Raw genomic sequence first — 19,348 nt, 5'->3', positions numbered from 1 at the left:
TTCACAGGCCTTCGCTAACAGCACTTGCCCCAACAGCAGTTTGTTTAGGCTATACGGGGGATCTTAGCCTTTAGTGGGAGTGCATCTGCCAATTCGTCTCATTCCGTCAACGCGTAACTCCCTGGGCGTGTCACCTTGACCTCCTGCCAGCAGTGAGTCTACGACAACTTCACGCGGACTCAAAGTGCACCCAGCCTGGTACGAGCGCTGTGGTGGCTTCACCGCCGCTTCAGTTTTCGAATGCCGGCCCGGCTGGCTGCTGATGTCGTTGTCGTCGTTGTTGCACAGATGCAGCTGAACTACCTGGCCAACTACATCCCCAACAGCTGGACGTTCGAGACGGGATGCGGGGTCTGTGACGATGGCGTCGTGGACTTCTCGGCCCTGACTGTGAGTGCTGCCCACCCCTCATTGATAATTGGTTCTTTACCCTTCTATCTGGCAACAAAACTGACACCTTTTTTACAAGGATTCATGTTTGCATAGACCACAATACCTGCAGTCATAATGCAAACAAAAAACATAACTTTGATAATGTATGCGCCTTTTGGCGTCATCTGGTCCAACCCATGTGAGACTAGGCTCTAAGGAAAGCTGTCTCGGGTGTGGACCAATCAACTTCAAGGACAGTGCATACATTATCAGAGTTATGTTTTTTGTTTGCATTATGACTGCAGGTATTGTGGTCAATGCAAACATGACTCCTTGTAAAAAAAGGTGTCAGTTTTGTTGCCAGATAGAAGGGTAAAAAAACAGTTAGCATATTTTTTACTGGCAAATGAGGTTCCAATGGTGTAAACGTTTCTCATTATAAACCCCTGAGCCGTTCCGAGACGTCTGCAAGTTGGAGGGAGGCTCGGCGTTGATTTTATTTAGAGAGCCGCAGCGCCGTTGATTTTCAAGTCGTCGCACTCACCGCGGAGAACTGTAGCGACACGACCGCGCTTTACGATAGCTGGCGCCAAGCCGTGCCATGGGCCCACTCCCGCACGGCCTTGTGGGAGCCTCGGTACCAATAAAGTTGTTTTAGTTCGTGTTATTCTTCCGGTTCCGTTCCGATGACGTACACGCACGTAATCGGAAGGGGAGAGGGCGAACACTGCATCTATACCTTTGAGAACCAAAGTGGTGGAAGGTTCAATCAATTACAGCGGTCAATCTTTATTGTACGTGCCAATATCGCCCTCTTATTACAGCAGAAACGCTAAACGGTGTAGGGGACACGGAGCAACGGGAATGAGAAAAAAAGCCGTCACGACCTCAGCGGCTAACACCGACCGAGAAAAGTAAATTGCAACCGTGCGCACAATTAAGTGCAACCCGTGCGCAACGAATAGCATCAGAGAGGTAAGTAGTAAATAACAATAAATATTAAAGTAAAGGAACTTTGTATCATTCTTATTATAATTTTAGGTTGAGTGACAGGTGATCGGGATGACCCCACCCAGAGACAACATGGCACGGGACTTTGCAGACTGGCAAATGCTACAAATATTGATTGGTCAGTGTGCTGTGAAGAAGGAACATTGCTGATACAGTCTAGTTTTTACATGTATTTATAATCTCATTTGAAGGCAGTGTTCCTTTTTCTTTTGTTTACACACGATTCCAATAATTAATCTCCGTCAACTCTCGTTGATGATTTCTGCAACTTAATTTAACAACGGACGGTTTCTTTGGTTCAGTAATCTGTCCGAGCAAACTTGCGTCGTCTTCTAGTCCTGCACCGTTTTAGATCTCCACCCCCCCACCACCAACTCCTCCCGGGCAACGTGCTCGGTTTTTTCTCTCCTCCGATTTGTATTTCGCTTCACCGCCCCTATTTAGATTTCGATTTAAAGCGTTCGTGACTGCAGGGATTCATCTTCTTGGTTCTTTCGGTAAAGTCACGTAGAAGGGAAGTAATAAAATAATAAAAATAAAACATAATAAAATAATTCTCACGACGTTTGGGCCACAACGCAAGCAGCCGTTCCTCAGGCGAAGAACAGGTCTGTCGGGGAGACAGCGTGGCCCAAACGTCGTGAGAATTATTTTATTATGTTTTAATTTTTTTATTTTATTACTTCCCTTCTACGTGACTTTACCGAAAGAACCAAGAAGACGCCCCATTTAGTTTTACACGATTCGCTTTCACCAATTTTTTTTTGGTTGACCCCCCCCCCCCCCCCCCCAGGGGCGGTCAAATGAGACTCAGTCCCTGGTCTCTTGACGACCTCTTTCTTCTCTCAGCTCGGTCGAACGAAGTCAACTCGGCCAAGTCCTGACACCCGCGGAGTGTAGAAGCTGCGCCCCCTTGTGGCGGAGCACGGCATGTGCGCAAAGAACGATCTCAACCGGAGCGTGAAACGATGAGCATACTTCGATTTAAAGCTTTCGTGACTGCAGGGATTCATCTTCTTGGTTCTTTTGGTAAAGTCACGTAGAAGGGAGATAATAAAATAATAAATAATAAAACATAAATTATACAATTCTCACGATTCGGCCACAACGCAAGCAGCCGTCCTCAGGTGAAGAACAGGTCTTTCTCATTCAGACGCTGTCTTTCCGACAGACCTGTTCTTCACCTGAGGACGGCTCCTTGCGTTGTGGCCGAAACGTCGTGAGAATTGTATTACTTTATTATGTTTTATTATTTATTATTTTACTATCTCCCTTCTACGTGACTTTACCGAAAGAACCAAGAAGATGAGCATACTGTCATAAAAAAATATTATTTAATCACCCTACAAATTAGACTGACTTGCTTGTCCATTCCTCGGGCCCCCTGTACACACAGTCAGTGGCACGCGTTGACCGATTTTAGTCGAGCAATTGGACGAACACATGGGCGAGTTGTTCGGAAGAGGTAGGATGGGGAAAGAGTGAAAGTTAAATATGAATCTTCTGCTAAATAAATAATGATTGGTATTCATATTCTTAGGTATTTTTCGGTAAAGTCACGTAGGTAAAACATTTAAATTACACTTGATACAGCTATCGTGCTGTGACGGTTCCACCTGAAGACGGAAGCTTGTGTTGCCTCCGAAACGTCGTGATTTTTATTTTACTTTAATTAATTTTAATTTTTTACCTACGTGACTTCACTGAAAAAACCTAAGAATATGAATCCTTGCAGTCACGAAAGTTTCAAATCTAGAATGATTGGTATCCCGTGACCCTTGTACCTACGTTGGCTGCGGATTATAGCGCATCTGGAGCTTGTAACCGTGGCAGGATTTTACATTAAATTTATTGCCGAGTGAGGTCTGGTTTCGGGGGGTGGGGCTGGGCTGCGAGCGCTGGGTTAAGATATTTTGCAGACTTTGGGAAATGTTCGGCAGCAACATTTTTCCACCCTGGCGCGATGTAGGCCTTCGGATAGTTTTTTTCTCGCCATGTGCGCCGTCCGATCAGTGGGCACAACTGGGGGACTGGAGGGGGATAACAGCAAACCGAGCAGTAGCCTGAGGACTGAACCAGCGCATGGACACCCGCCTAAATTCATGACAAATAGGTGCACTGAATATCAGCTTGAATACATAAAACAATTAACCTCATGAAGATTATTCATCTCCCTTGCCCTCTGTCAGTTGTCTGCATCTCTCGCCATCTCGCTGCATCTGTATTGTTGCGTTTGCATCTCTGTAGATTCACCACATCTCTCATCCTATGTTACCTCTTCTTTCATCCCATTACACTGGTAGTGGAACTTACGTGGGGGGCCAGGGGGTGCTTTGCCCCCCCCCCCCCCCGGAGGCCACAGCTACGAGATGGGGCCTCCGTTGACAACCACCATGAGATTTGTTTTCAACAACAAGTGTAAAAACAACAAAACACTTTTGTAACGATGTGGATTAGGCAAGTAGGAGCCTGGGAGACAAATCAAATATTTGGGCCCCCACCTCACCGATTGTCACCCACCCCCCAGCTGATGTGGTTGCTACGCCATTGCATTACGCCTCAACCTTTTTTTCCCCGAGTTTCTCTCAACTCGCTGCATCTCCCTCTCGTCATTTCTCTTCTGCCGTTATCTCACGTGGAGTTTATACATTGGAAGGGGGGGGGGGGAGTGGGAGGGGTGCTCTTAAATCATTTCTGCTTAGGGGGGGGGACCCCCAGCAAATCCACTGGAGGCCGCTATGTCCCAGCTGGGGGTAGTCACTCATCTGCCTGGCAAGGGGCAGGCCAGTGCAAAACCAGAGCCAGCCATCGACTACTTGCAAGCTCTCTCTGCCATGCTGATGAGCTAATAATCCAGTTGATTTTCTTTTCACCAGGTAGTGAGAACTCTGAGACCCAGAGTTCTTACCCAGCGCGACCAAAGTCACCAAAGTGACGAGTAGCAAAAAAACACAAGTGTGGCAACGAAGCAAATATAAAAATCTGGGCAAGAAAAACTTGAATTATGGAATGTTAATTCAGTGGAGACGTTTAACGGTGGTTGGTAGCAACCTACGGAGTCAACCCTCCTTAACCCCCCACCCCCTCATCATGCCACCAGCTGCCCCCCAAAGCGCGAGGTCTTTCCACCTCCGTTTCCCTGCATTCCGAATGGAGCCCCTCGCTCGTCCCCGTGGCCGACGGACGGGCAAATGTGCCGCTTATGTCGTAAAGTTACGTACGAATGTTGACATTCTTTCTCGCCGTACGTAGCCAACCGTGCTAATGGGTGGTAAAGTGATACCACTGACAGTCTGCTCTGCGCCATGGACTAACTAGATTACTCGATGCCGGGCGAGTCTTGACCGGACCCTGGGGGGGGGGGGGGGGGGGCCGGCCCACGCTGGATTAATTCGGCCCAAACCGCGGCGCAAGGAGGGAGCGAGGTGATGGGGAGGGAAACGATTTGTGGGGGGCTGCGCTTGCTTTGCTCCCCTGACCCTTGAACCAGAGGTCGCAACTGGGTACCCGATACCCGTACCCTACCCGATACCCGGCTACCCGTACCCAGCCGGGTACCCGTTTGCGACTTTGGTGTGGCCGGGTACGGGTAGGCCGTGAGTCACTGGTGAGTAACTGTTTGTCACTCATTTCGGGTAGGGTACGAGTAGGGAATGGGTACCCGTACCCGGCTGGGTACCCGTACCCGGCTGGGTACGGGTACCCATTTGAGACCCTGGTGCTGCCGGGTACGGGTAAGGAATCAAAACCCGTTTGCGACCTCTGCCTTGAACCCAGACCTCGCGGGCCCCCCCCCCCCCTTCCTCCGCTTTGACCTCAGGCCGAGGAGGATTTCCCGCGCGTGATCGTCGGCGTCTTCATCGAGCAGCCGACGCCATTCCTGGCCGAGTTCCTGGAGCGTCTCGCCGCCATGGATTACCCGGGGAAGCGCATCACCCTCTTCATCCACAACCGCGTACGTGCCCGCGCTCACTCGCTCACTCGACCAGCATCACCGTTGCGTGCACACGGACCCCCCCCCCCCCTCACTCCCCCTGTATACCCTTAACAGCCTGTTGGGGACAAGTGCTGTTCGCGAGCAGCACCTATGAAGGACGGCGCTGCGAATGCGGTGGTGGATAAGCCAGCACCACCTCCGGATTTGCCTGGTTGGCTACGTACTGTGCACAAGAAGTTCAACATACTTGCCACACGTGGCTGCCTTCGTTTCACCGTTGGCCATGTCGACGGCACATCTGTGCCAGGTACTTATTAGGGGCCCAGTCGACCTAGGGGAGTCCCGGGACCAGTTCAGATTGTCGTCTCCCATGTTGGCCGTGATTGGGAATCGGATTCTGGTGGTGCTACATAAGGAGGGCAGAGGCGGTGTAAGTCGTGCTTCGTGCAGTGGCCCCGAGTTGGATTCCCCAGGGGACTCGCTGCAGTGGGGCAAGGGGGGGACGTCTGCTCTGGCCACCCAAGGCAAGTTACCTACCACCGACTTAAATGGAGCTCATGAAGCAACTTGAAACAATTGTAATGACATGACACGTCTCTTGAGATGGCACTTTATTGAAGACATGTTCACTTGACATCAGGTGGAGAGACCCCCCACTGCAACAGCCCCGAGTCTCCCGCGCATCTCTCCCTTATATACGGAGGCCAGGCCCTCCTTTTCGCTCGCTCCACCAGCAGACGATCGTCCTCTTCCATCACCTGACCCCGCTCCCTTCTCCATCATTCCCGTAGCCACCAGTCCCTTCCCACTCACAACTGACTCCCCTGTCATCACCTCCCTTGGCCACGAGTCCACTCACACAGCATGCAGGCTCAACTGTCATTACACATTAATGGAATTAGAAACGCACAATGTTTATTTGATACGTGGAATGTGTCATTTAGCCACTTCCCCAGGTAGGCATGCAACAGGTGCACACCAGCGGGTACGAATGCCAAAAGAGACCCATTCTTGTGTGCAGGTACACCACGCACTTGCAACCTGTGCACACAGGTGCCTGCAGTGGTGCGGGGCGCGTCACCTGTGCAGACAGGTCATGTCCATACCTGTGCACCACCCATGTGCAAGTGTACGCAGGGGCAAGCCTTGTGTGCATGGCTATGCGCACCACCTGTGCACACAGGTAGTCCCATGTACCTGTGCGCCCGCCGGCATGCGTACACGCGGGTCGTCTTACGTGCGTGCCATGCGCACAGGTATGGCGACGACATGCGACGTGTGCACATGGGTACGCAGGCAGCCAGTGTACACACCAGTACACCCAACTGCGGGCCTGACCGGTGCGCCAGGGTGCGCCTGCTGTGTGTATGCCAGTGCGCGTGCAATATGTCACCTATGCTTGTGTGTGTTGACGGGTGTGTGTGTGTGTTGACGCGTGTGTGTGTTGACGCGCGTGTGTGTGTTGACGCGCGTGTGTGTGTTGACGCGTGTTTGTGCCACGTAGGAGGTGGTGCACGAGCCGGCGCTGGCGGCGTTCTGGGCGCGCCACAGCGGCGTCTTCGCCGGGGCCAAGGTGATCGGGCCCGAGGAGGGGCTCACTCCCGGGGAGGCGCGGAACCTCGGCATGTGGGTCACGTGATCGCGCACCGCTCCACACGACGACGGTGGCCATCCCGCCCTCGTGTTGCGAGAACTTTATCTCCTCCGCGTGATCGGCGCGGTGGGTTTGCACCCTGGGAGGTGGCAACGCTCACTCATGCTCGCTGCTGCTGCTGCTGGTGGTGTGGGCTGCAGGTCATCATGTCGGGACGACCCCACGTGCGACTTCTACTTCAGCCTGGATGCGGACGTGGTGCTCACCAACCGGGCCACCCTCAGACTCCTCCTGCAGCAGAACCGGTCGGCTTGCATCATTGTCATTGCATCGTCATTGCACTTGTCACGTGATCATTGCCTTAATCGGTTGTCGTGACCGTCGCATTATATCATCTGGCGAAGCAGGGCAACCCCTCGGGTTAGCGCGCGGTCCCAAGAAAGCGGAACACTACAGAGCTACCTCTGAGATTATTTCAAGCTAGCCGTGGTTGACGCGGTAGAGGGGACAGCACTTTCCCACCCTGCTTTGCCCTACCAGGGTAATGTTCACTGCGTGATGGCCAAACCCATATTGCAATGCTCAGAGCTGGCATTTTAGCCAAATTAAGCGCAGAAGTAAATGTTATTGCAGTGGGCCATTTTGTTGTGCAGTCATTGCTGACAGGGCTGAGACCATCTGCTCAACTGCACTGGAAAACCTCCATTTAGCGTGGTTGGCTATGTATGATGCTAAAGAAGTGCAAGATGCATACAAAGTATAAACTAGGATGACTTGATACTGGCAAAAGCTCCCTTTTTGTTCCCTGATACTTGCATCGTCTTTGTACTGGTCGCCTTGTGGCATTCTCTGGTCTGACACTCGCGAGACTAGGTCCTAAAGAAAGCTGTCTCTGGTGTAGGCCAAGCAGTATAAAATAATGCATCATCAGATCAATGTTTAAATTTCGATTTAAAGCTTTCGTGACTGCAGGGATTCATATTCTTGGTTCTTTCGGTAAAGTCACGTAGAAGGGAAATAATAAAAATAAAACATTGTATTTTATTATGTTTCATTTTTATTATTTTATTATTTCCCTTCTACGTGACTTACCAAGAAGAAAGCAATGTTTGTTTGCATGTTCACCACAAGTACCGTGCATAGTTAATGGAGTACTTGAGTCCTTGCGAAAGTTTTCTATTTGGTGTTTGAACAGAAAGGGTAAGAACATCTATGGGAATATCGGTGGGTGGTGTTTTTTTTCCCCCCATTTCAGGAAAATCGTGTCCCCACTGTTGACCCGAGCCGGTAAACTGTGGTCCAACTTCTGGGGAGCCCTGAGTCCCGACGGCTTCTACGCGCGCTCCGAGGACTACGTGGACATCGTGCAGCGGAAACGCACGTACGCGCAAGCACAAGCCCAGACGGAGCCTGAACATTCAATAATAAGCGCAGCGTTGGTTATAAACATGTTGTAATGGGATTTGAAGCTTTCGTGACTGCAAGGATTCCTATTCTTAGGTTTTTTCGGTAAAGTCACGTAGGTTAAAAATAAAATAAAAAATCAGGACGTTTCGGAGGCAACACAAGCTTCCGTCTTCAGGTGGAACCGTCACAGCACGATTTCTGTATCAAGTAAAAAAAAAAACTATTTTCTTGATACAGCAATCGTGCTGTGACGGTTCCACCTGAAGACGGAAGCTTGTGTTGCCTCCGAAACGTCATGATTTTTTATTTTACTTTTATTAATTAAATTTTTTACCTACGTGACTTTACCGAAAAAACCTAAGAGTATTTAGTAACGGTACAGTCCGAATCCTGAATATTAAAGCAGAGGGAAGTATGTGTTTGTAGAACTTTTTTGCTTCGTACTCAGCCAACCATGCTCATCGGAGGTGAGCGGGGGAAGGACAAACTCAACGCAAAAAACTCTTCTAAAGAAGTTAGTTTTCAATCTGGACGATTTAAACGTGCACAGCTCCAGTGCCTTCCTAATATCGAAAGGAAGAGCGTTCCAGACGGCCGCAGGAGAGCATCTGAAAGCGCGGCGATGCGGTAGCCGTCTTTGTTCGATGCGACCCTGTGCTGCTGAATTTGCGAAGCCGCAGCTCTTGCCATGGGCCCTGGGGTGAACGATTGCTGCGAGATGTTTACCGAACCGCGTTTCTGGACGGTGTCGAGTTTGAAAGCCGGAACGATCGAATGCGGAGCGAATCCGGTGTGGCGTGGCGGGCCGCGCTGCGCGTGTCTCGCAGGGGCGTGTGGAACGTGCCCTACCTGGCGAGCGCTTACCTGGTGCAGGGCGCGCTGCTGCGCGGAGAGATGAGGAAGCCGGATGTGTTCGTGCGCGACAACACCGACCCGGACATGGTCTTCTGCCGCCGCGCACGCGACCTGGTACCCCCCCCCCCCCCCCCCGCCACCATCACCATGGCCGCACCTTCTCATTAGCTGTCAACCCCCTGCACGGTTTACCCCGTATTCTTGTCCAGGGAAATTGAGTTTTCAGGTCCATACCAGCGTACAGCCGTTTCAATAATGGCAACAGAAAAACAAATCTGTTTGTGCTACTCCCTTGTGATGGGACTTTGTAGGATGAACGTTGAGGTCTGAATTGGTCTGTGACAAGGTTGGCACTGATAAGGGGTTGACAGGTTTGCCTTCCCCCAGCTCGCGTACCCAGCGAGGGCCATACAAATGTTTTTATGGGGAGTGGGCAGGGGATTGTCCGGAGCTGTATGGATGCTGAACTTCTTTCGCACTGCACGTAGCCAACCGGAGCTGAAGGAGGCTCCGATGCGCGGCGGCAGTGGTGGTGGCACCTTCACCGTAGTTTTTTCAAACACTTGAAAAGATTTGTGCATTCTTAATTATCTGCGACACAAAAGATTCCCCCCTCCTGCTGGGGCAAGTTCTGTTAGCAAGTACCCCTACCAAGGCTGACGCAGCGCACGAGGGGATGGGTGGTCAGCATCACTCTCCATGCTCATGTTTTCACACCACACTAGGTAATAATTTAAGGCCGAGTTGACCTACAGGAGGCCCCCAGACTGGTAAAAAAATTGCTGCGAGGCTCGTCACGCAACGTACTAACCCACCGCGCTCCCCACTTCCTCTCGACCCACCCACCAAGGGAGTCTTCATGTACCTGACGAATAACCACGAATTCGGACGTCTCATCTCAACGGAGAATTACAACACCACCCACCTGCACAACGACCTGTGGCAGATCTTTGAGAACCAAGTGGTGAGTTGCGGACCGACCGTGGCGTTCACAAACATGACACCCTACTCGAGCTCCCTCTCGTGGAGGCCCTGCCGACAGCGGTGGCACGAGGCACTTCAAAAGAGTCGGCTTGTACACTCGCGCGCGATACGCACGTCATGTGACTAGTAATCGATTACACTGGTCAACAAAAAAAATTCTGGCCTGGACTTTTGCAGCTGTTTTAGACTAATTTCAGGGTGCGGATTCCAAATCTGATCTCAGATTTGCTCTATCACATCATTTTTATGCTATCGGCATACCCCATTTTCATTGATTTGACCCGAAATTAACTCTGTCACTTATGATTGCAAGTTGTTGCGAGTCAGTGACTGCTTTAGTGTTAAAATATGGTGCTGTATTTTTAGGATAGTGTGTTTATAATATCATTTTATGTAGATATCCACATTTATTTAATATTTTTCTTCTGAAGTTTTTATTGAAAATGCAATATTTGATATCTCAAAAACCTGATGTGATAGATAACGGATGCCAGATTTGGAATCAGCACCCCAAAATTACCTTAAAGCCGTTGGAATACTTTATGCCAAAAAAAGTGTGTTGACCAGTGTTATTAAGCCCGTTCAAACTGTGCAATTGGCTTTCGATGAGGCACTGTAGAGAGGCACCGCGAGACCCCAGTCCATTATCGAATGGACGCTTCGACGTCGGGACCATCGCTCAAAATGGTGCGCGAGAGGTGGAGGAGATTGGATCATTACCTGCTTAACGTATTTAGACGTGTGTGTGTGTGTAGATGTGGTGTGTGTGTGCAGATGAAGTGAGTCCTGAAATGCGTGTAGACGTGGTCGGGTCGTGGTGTACGTGTAGATGGTGGACTTGTTGCATGTAGATGTGGTGTGTGTAGGTAGATGTAGGGTCCTGTAACGTAACCTCCACGAGCCCCCAGTGCAGTTGCACCGCCTATAAAATTCACAGCCACGCCACTGGTGTACGAACACACAGCTGCGCTGATGCGTGGGGGACGAACCATGCCGTGTCACACGCCTGCCCGCGTGATCCCGTTTTCCTGCATTGCATCCACAGGGCCGGCTAATGTGGAGCAACGTCGCCCGCTATACTGCGACCCGCAGCGCCTTGGTCGTGACAGCCCCACGTGGCAAAACGTCTGCGACTAAATTAATCGATTTACCCCCCCCACCCCCCACCCCCAGGACTGGCAGGAGAAGTACATTCATCCCAACTGGACCAACATCTTCACTGACGACTCCATCATGAAGCAGGTAGGGGTGGGCGGGGGGTCATCACGGAGGGGTCAAGTAGGGGTCACAGCAGGGCCGGGGTCTGTAAGAAGAAACAAGAGGTGGCCTGGGGGGGGATCATCACAATGGTCCCTATCGGACGGTCTTCTCATCTGTAGCGACTTGATAGTGCCAGAGCAGAGACCTCAATATTGTGCTTGGATTAACGTGTCACAAACTCTATTTGCGGGGCATTAAAAAGGGGCATTCCCCTGGTGTGCAAAGGAGGTCTGTTTAAAGGGATTTTAAATTCTTGCGATGTGACGTCAACTACCGGGAACTTCTCTGCCACAGGGTGGCGGCACTTCTGGCTGCGAGAGGTCTTTGACGTAAAAATTTCTCCCTCTCGCCGCCTCGCGGCGTGAGTCCGATAGCACAATTGCAACGTAATTTGGAGGGGGGAGGGATTCAAATAAAAACCAAAACGCCACCATCATTCGTGTCCAATCGTGAACTGCAAAACCGTGATTAGCCGAGCCATTAGATCTCCACTCAATGATGGTCTCCTCCACCAGTTGCACCGCTGTCAACCCGTACGTTTACCCCATCAACTTGGACAGGGAAATTAAGTTCAGGTCCATATTGGCGTACAGCCGGGCAAAAAAACATTATTTTTTCCTTTGTTTTGTGTTTATCCCTTGTGATGGAACTTTGTAGGATGAACGTAGAGCTTTATAAGGGGCACGGGGTGACCAATAAGGTGTGAATTTGTCCATAATGAGGTCGGCAGTGATCAGGGGTCGACAGGTTTGCGCAGTTGCGTCATCATTTCTCCACTCGTCCGTAGACCGGCAAGGGGCACGTGACCAGCAGCCAGAGGTCGACCACACCACAGTAGTTCATCAAGGGAGGAAGGGGGGTACACAAAGAGGGGTCTGCGTGTCCCCCCGGCTGTACGCGAGCGTTTACCTCCGCACTTCGTCTCCGCGACCCCCCTCCCCCCCCCGTCTCGTGCCCCACTACCACCACCACCCCCCCCCCCCCCCCCCCCCCCCCAGCCGTGCCCCGACGTCTTCTGGTTCCCGATCTTCTCAGACGTCATGTGCGACCACCTGGTGGAGGAGATGGAGCACTACGGCCAGTGGTCCGGAGGGTCCAACAAGGTCCGTGCACGCATCGCGCCTCGCCGGTGACGCGCAGGGTGCCGGCAGACACAGGAACGAGGGGGGAGGGCCACCGCCTTGTGTCCCAGTGGGTTCGTGGCTTCTCCTGGTGAAGTTAAAGGAGATGACGACGATTTGGGGTCCTGGAGGGGCTGCAGCCACCGGCGATCAAGGATCACGAAGCGGGCTCCAGAGATATTTTTGCGGCGTTAAAATGATCGGCATTCGTTCTTGTGCGTTATGGCTCGGCCGCGTTGTGGTTTTATGCCGCAATTTTTGTCTTGACAGAAGTTACACGGGCCGTTGTTTTGGCTGCGAAACCTACGTTAAAAAATGTTTTTTATCACTTTTGTAACCGTGATCCTTACTTGTGTAGTATCGATAGTTCACTGTTAGTGTGCCATTTTATTGAGGGACCAATACTGTGTGGTGTTATCTTGGTGGAGTCTGGGACTTTTTTGTTGCTTTTGCTGCCTTGCACCCAAGCTTGATGAATCAGGACTTGTATCATGAATTAATTTATATTTAGCATTTTCTCTATTTTGCACTCCTGTCGTTTGTTGTTGTAAACCTGCCGACCCGCTCGAACCATACCCGGGCGTCTGTGAAACAAAGAGCTTCATAGCTCATCGGATTCCTCCTCCTGCAGTCTAGATAAAGGCTGCGACGATTGTGTGCGGGCAGGACGAACGCATCTCGGGCGGCTACGAAAACGTGCCCACCATCGACATCCACATGACCCAGGTGAACTTCGAGCGGGAGTGGCTCAAGTTCCTGCGCGACTACATCGCGCCCGTCACCACCAAGCTCTTCGCCGGCTACTACCCCAAGGTGGGCCCCCTCCACAGAACCTCCCCCCCATCTCATCCCTCTTGCATGTTAGGGCACCACAGAAGATAAATGTTAACTACCTCGCCCGGTATGCAGGAAGTCGTGGGTTCGACCCCGACTCCCGCTGTATATTTGGAGTTTGCACGTGTCTCTCTCTCTCTCTCTGCCCGTGGTCACGTGGATTTTTCTCCAGGTCCTCCGGTTTTTCCCTCCACATTTATAAACATGCGTTTAGAATATTTGGCTGCTGCTAGACATTTGCATGTGAGAAGCCACTTTGTTGAACTATCATTTGTGGCTTGGTCGCTTCTGAAAAATACCTATATAGCTCAGTGGGCCTTATCTGGTAATGTAAAAAAATATTAGTTGAAATAGTTTAGTAAATTGGAATAGTGATTATTATTACTTTAGCATCGTTTATAATTGATTTGTGGACAAAGCCTCTTCATGATGTGGTCACATTTCAGGTCTTAAGAACCGCCCTCCCCCACCCGACACAAATTAAATTGGTCGCGCGTGCGAGCGTTTAACGTGCCAATTTATTTATGTATGGTTCAGCGCGCATCTTAACTTTTTACTTAATTTAATTAAGATGCACATTTGGCAAGATCGTCACGTGGCCTAACCCGTGAAAAAACTCGACTATGAATTACGTTTGCAGCGAAAACCTCGCTATAAAGTCACGATTATTATTGAATTCTTCTTCCTCTAAACCAGGGGTCGGGAACCTTTTTGACTGGGAAAGCCATAAAAGCCAAATATTTCTAAATATATTTCATTGAGAGACATATAGTATTTTTAACGTATAATAAATTAAATGTGTCTTACTTTTAATGTGACTTCTGGTCACAGGACCCGTGACCCGAGAAATTTTATCTTCAAAACTAATTTCTGTTTACTTTAAAATGACACAGTATTATTAAGCAATATCACAAGTATTTTAAAATCAGTTTCAAACTGATTTTATTTTTTTTGTTATTATTTTTTTCAACTCAAAATTGTCTGGGAGCCATATGCCGTCACCGGAAGAGCCATATATGGCTCGCGAGCCATAGGTTCCCGACCGCTGCTCTAAACTGTCATTTTCCCAAATTTCGTCAAGATCACTCAGTTGGCTCCACGGCACAAATCGAACGTGAACCCCTCCGCGTTAAAGAAACGGCCCACAGAAGCAGAATTCACAAAACTACCTCCGAGCTCCCCTCAAGAGTGCAGCACTTGGCCGCCCGCTCGCCCGCAGAGTAACGTTCATCGCACGCCACGATCGCCACGATGCTGCATGTGCACGCACACACGCACGTCAGCGAGCGCGTGCGGTCTTCCCCCGTCCCGGCAGGCGTACGCGGTGATGAACTTCATCGTCCGCTACCGCCCGGACGAGCAGCCGTCGCTGAGGCCGCACCACGACTCGTCCACGTTCACCATCAACGTGGCGCTCAACCACGCCGGCATCGACTTCCAGGTACGACGAGACGAGATCGTCACTCGTGGAGTCATTAGGACCCATTCTCCCAACTGCAATTGGTGTCGTAGATGCATGTAGAACGTCTTTCGCATCGTACGTAGCCGACCATCTCTTGCAGGGTGGTGAAAGCTCCTCGTTTGGCTGCAACTGCGTGCCTCTCAGTGCTACGTGTGCCCATGCGTCGTCTCCGTTTGTGTCTGCGTACGTGCTTGTGTGCACGCGCGTGCACGTTCGTACACGCATCCGTCTCCCGTGTGTCCAAATCTATCCCTGTTCACGTGTCTGTACGAGTCTGCCCACGCGCGCGTCTTGAAGTGCCCGTGCGTCCGCCCCTCTGCTTGCGGCCGTTGTTTCCCGTCGTGCGCAGGGTGGCGGAAGCCGCTTCATTCGCTACAACTGCTCGGTGACGTCGCCCATCAAGGGCTGGACGCTGCTGCATCCGGGCCGCCTCACGCACTACCACGAGGGCCTGCCAACCACGGCCGGCACGCGCTACATCGCCATCTCCTTCATCGACCCCTGAGGCCTCCCCCCCCACCCCACCCCCAACTCGGGCTGGCGTCTCTCGCGGGGTGACCAACGGTTGGGTACAGCCAAGCCCAGTCGTTCAAGGCCGTGCAGGGAAATTCATGGAACATCGGCCACCCCCCCCCCCCCCCCCCCCACTAGCAGGGATAATTAGATTTAGTACGAGGGTTGCAATGCTTTTTTTTTGGAATCCCACGGTCCCTTTGCAACGGCTTGCGTTGTTTAGTGTGGCGCGCTGTAAATCTGGCGTTGTTTTAAATCACACGCAAAAATTAAATAAAAACGCACCTAGGCCTCGAATTGAGCGCATTCACAAAATGCGTTTTAAACAACACCGCCACCTCGCCCAAAAGCATCTCGTCGTCTACATTTTTAAAAATAAATTATTATTGACAAGATGCCAAATAAGCCACGTTCCTATAAACCGTACAGCCACAACCGTGTTCAGTGTTAGTAGCGGCCTTACATTTCATAGGCTAGAGCTTGTTGAAGAGACCTGGGGTATTGTGCGTCGGGAGCGTTTTCTTATAAATGTTTAAGTCGCGCGGCCTCAAAGCGCACCTAGCCTGGCACAAGCGCTGTGGTGACGCCAGTGGCATTTTAGCTTAAGAGTAGCGTGGATGTGTTTTCTCAACTTTGCAATTCAGTTTGACCTCGTGCCGTTCAAGCTTTTGTTGACGAGCCTGGCGGACTTCAGTTGCGGCGTTAAGGTGCTAGTAGCGTTAAAATGGGCAAAGCGTTTGGGCTGGCATGGTAGGTCGGGGAAAGTGCGGTTTTGTTTGTGCTACGAGTTTCAGTATTCGGCCGATCACTGTGCCTCTCCGTTAGGTAGGGCAGGTAACGCCTCCGTTCGAATCGTAATTTCAAGGGGCACGTTCTGCAAAGCCTGCGCGTTAAATCGCTATCGTGCACGATGCCCCGGTCGTGGCCGTTAATAAAGAAACAATTCCATATTGGAAAGAAAAAAAACGGTGACGTTTACGCATCTCGATTCGAAATGAGCAGGGCAATATCTGCCGACCTATTAGCGGAAAGCCAGCGATCACGCCTCGACACGCACCGCTCCGGTTCAAGGGCATGGCGCAAGCGGGCTCCCTCTCTCGCCATTGACAAACCCTGGCCAAAGGTTGGAAGTTCCTCGTTCCTGTGCCAGGGACCGGTCTTCCCTCCCATGGGGCGAGCGCTGTTCATGTCCGTAAAGTTGTGCCCATTTTATTGACCCCCCACCTCCCCACAAGGATGATGATCCGGAGTCAGTTCCCCCGACCAAAGTTTTTCCATTGGGGGATAAACACCGGGAACTCAACGTTTACCTCCACGTCTAAATATTTTATAAATGAAGAATTTAGGGGACGCGCGTTTGTAAAAAAACACAGTCCAAAGAACCTTCAGCTCTGCTGCAGTCTCGGCTACGTGCCCCCCCTCCCCTTTCTTAAATCGGACACGAGTTTGGAGCTCCGTGAAAAAAAGACTTAAAGCTCTCTGCGATGCCTTTTCAGACGATTCCCTCCACTAGCTGGAAGCTTGTTTGCAATCCGAATTCAGTTCCGACCTCTCCAGACCAAATCGAACGCGAGCAGCTCAATTGGGTTCCTGAAGCAAGCTCCCCAGCACTTTTAAACTTCTTTCGCACCGTACGTAGCCAACCACGCTAATCAGAGGCGCGGCGGAAAGACCCACAAACTAGCACGCAAAAAGCCGTTCTAAAAGAAATGAGTTTTCACTGTAGATGATTTAAAAGTGCATCGCTCCCAATCGCTTCCTAATATCGGAAGGAAGAGCGTTCCAGACGGCCACAGAAGCGCATCTGCAAGCGCGCGACGCATAACATCGGACGTGGTGTTGAACAAGCAACAACGCGTGCAGTGCGACCCGAAGTCTCATTGGGGCGCTCTGCAGCACAACCGCGAATACCGAGACACGAGCTTGGTGATGTGATGTTATGAACCCTGTAGCAGCGGCGGCGGCGACGTCACCGTGGTATGAATGGTACAGTGACATCACGACGGGGGTTCGTCATTGCAGCAGTCTCGTTCTACTTAAGGAAGTGGCCGTCAAGTTGTGAATGTACAAGGCTTGTTTGTTGTTGGGTTAGAGTCTTTTAAACGGAGCGGTCGTGCGCGAGTTTTGATTCGTGCTTAGTAAGTGCTGTACTCAAACGGTACGTGGCTTTTATGCATTGCTATCATCAAAATGTAAAAAAAAACCGGAAAGGTTCATTTTCTCTCTTTAAGATTCAATTCAAATGTTTGTTTTGGCCTATGCACTATTTTGTAAAAATAAAAAATAAATCTCCAGGCAATTAAGATTTCTGCCTGCCAGTGTGTTTGGAATTTTAAAATGAACTTTTTTTTGTTGTAAAGAAGGATGTTAATAAAAATGCCCGATCTTTCACAAAGTGGTTTTCTGTTAACTTCTTAGAGACGTTTTTTCCCCTCAAGTACAAAGCTGGTGACGTCTGTGTGATGTAAATAAGCCAGGTTTTATGCGCGCGCACGCACGCAAAGTTACACATTTCGACCACAGCCATAAACCTCTTCTACAGCCCTTTGCAATATACAGCACAGTGCTGTACAAAAGCCTCCCCCCCCCCCCCCACGCTCTAAGCCACGGGTGTGTGAGAGACAAATGAGGATTCCCCCCCACCGCGTCCCCCAGTTTGTCCCAGTGAGGGGCCCGGGACGAACCCCACCCACACCTGTGGTGCCTCCCCAACGCCTTCCAACTAAACCGGTAGTAGTCAATCTGACACCGTGATGTTTAAACGGCCGCCGCCCCCCAAAGCACGGGGCCTGGGGCGGTCGCACAGATTCGCCGTGCTCTACTCTGGGGTTGCTCTATTTTAACCACAGTGGTTGGGTAAAAATAGGGCCGAGGGACCAAGACCACTGACTACGTACGTTGCGAAAGAAGTCCAACACATGTCACCGTGGGTCGGGAATCAAACTCTGGTCGCTGGGTTAACAGCGCAGCGTTCCAACCATTGCACCCATACAAACATGCATCGAGTAGCCCTCTCCACAAGGTGGCGGTAGGGGCAGCCGATTGCGCCTTGCCCACGGCCCTGCCCCTCTGCTGCCCTCGACCGCACTCTGTCCGGTCACTAGTCCACACAAAAATACCTGCGATTTCAACGACCCGGGTGTACAGCTGATAGCAAGCGATCAAGCCCATCCACACATCGTCATTGATGCAAAGCGCCTTGAGATTGTATGACAATGGGCTCTACAAGCCGTAATACTGGTAGGAACCTCCTGGTTACACCAGCCCACAGGGGATTATTGTGTCCGTCCGTCCGTCGTGAATCCAAAAATGGGAGGGGTGGGGCTGGGTGGAGAGGGGAGGGTGGGGAAGGGTTGGGTGGGGAGGGGCTGGTCACCCCGTGGTGCCCTTATAAAACTCAACGTTTAACCTACTCACGCCGGCTTGTGCCCGCCCTCACAGTCGGCCATATTTGCGGAATACACCACGCCGCCGTTGACCCTGGCCATTGACCGAGCAACCCAACGTTCCTACCAGCTCCCTCCGCAGGAATGTGTTAGTTATAATTATCAAACTAATGTACACAGTGTAGCATGTACGTTGAACTTCTCTCGCACCGTACGTAGCCAACCGCGCAAACCGGAGGTGCGGGGAAAGTACAACAAACTAAACACAAAAAGCAGTTCTGCACAAAATTAGTTTTCAACCTCGACGATTTAAAAGCGCCACGGCTCCGGTGGCTTCCGACTATCGGTAAGGCAAGAGCGTTCCAGACGGCCGCAGACGCGCATCTGAAAGCGCGCGATGCGGTGACCGCCGTCTTTGTCCGACGGCTGTGGGATCGTACTCACGGTGGAAGAAATCCTCTTGGCAGCTCCTCGTGCCGATGTCGAGTTGGCTCCGCTCGGCAAGTCCCCCAGCGCTGCTGGTAGCTTAGGGTCGCCTTCACAGCGGGGTTATTTGTGCCTTCTCTGCGACTCTGGGCTATTTTCATTCACGGGCCTATTTATTGTTCGTAA

General features: G+C 51.1%; 1 protein-coding gene across 2 annotated transcripts in view; it reads left to right on the top strand.

The window, feature by feature from the left end:
- The window catches only part of LOC133351121 (procollagen-lysine,2-oxoglutarate 5-dioxygenase 2-like), a 59,567-nt gene extending 41,828 nt beyond the window's left edge, over positions 1-17,739 (top strand). For both annotated transcript variants that reach the window (XM_061566087.1, XM_061566086.1), the window contains 12 exons: positions 289-390; positions 5,204-5,338; positions 6,825-6,946; positions 7,115-7,219; positions 8,170-8,295; positions 9,149-9,290; positions 10,027-10,140; positions 11,334-11,402; positions 12,419-12,523; positions 13,208-13,354; positions 14,691-14,816; positions 15,187-17,739. In XM_061566087.1, coding sequence (XP_061422071.1) covers positions 289-390; positions 5,204-5,338; positions 6,825-6,946; positions 7,115-7,219; positions 8,170-8,295; positions 9,149-9,290; positions 10,027-10,140; positions 11,334-11,402; positions 12,419-12,523; positions 13,208-13,354; positions 14,691-14,816; positions 15,187-15,342 — 1,449 coding nt within the window. In that variant the 3' untranslated portion in view covers positions 15,343-17,739. The remainder of the gene's footprint in view (positions 1-288; positions 391-5,203; positions 5,339-6,824; positions 6,947-7,114; positions 7,220-8,169; positions 8,296-9,148; positions 9,291-10,026; positions 10,141-11,333; positions 11,403-12,418; positions 12,524-13,207; positions 13,355-14,690; positions 14,817-15,186) is intronic.
- Positions 17,740-19,348: the final 1,609 nt, after the last annotated feature.

Source organism: Lethenteron reissneri, chromosome 36 (genome assembly GCF_015708825.2).
Source record: "Lethenteron reissneri isolate LAM-NWPU_2019-01 chromosome 36, ASM1570882v1, whole genome shotgun sequence".
Classification (NCBI taxonomy): Eukaryota; Metazoa; Chordata; class Hyperoartia; order Petromyzontiformes; family Petromyzontidae; genus Lethenteron; species Lethenteron reissneri.
Note: the sequence above shows the minus strand (reverse complement) of the source record. Positions and strands in the feature narration are given on the sequence as shown.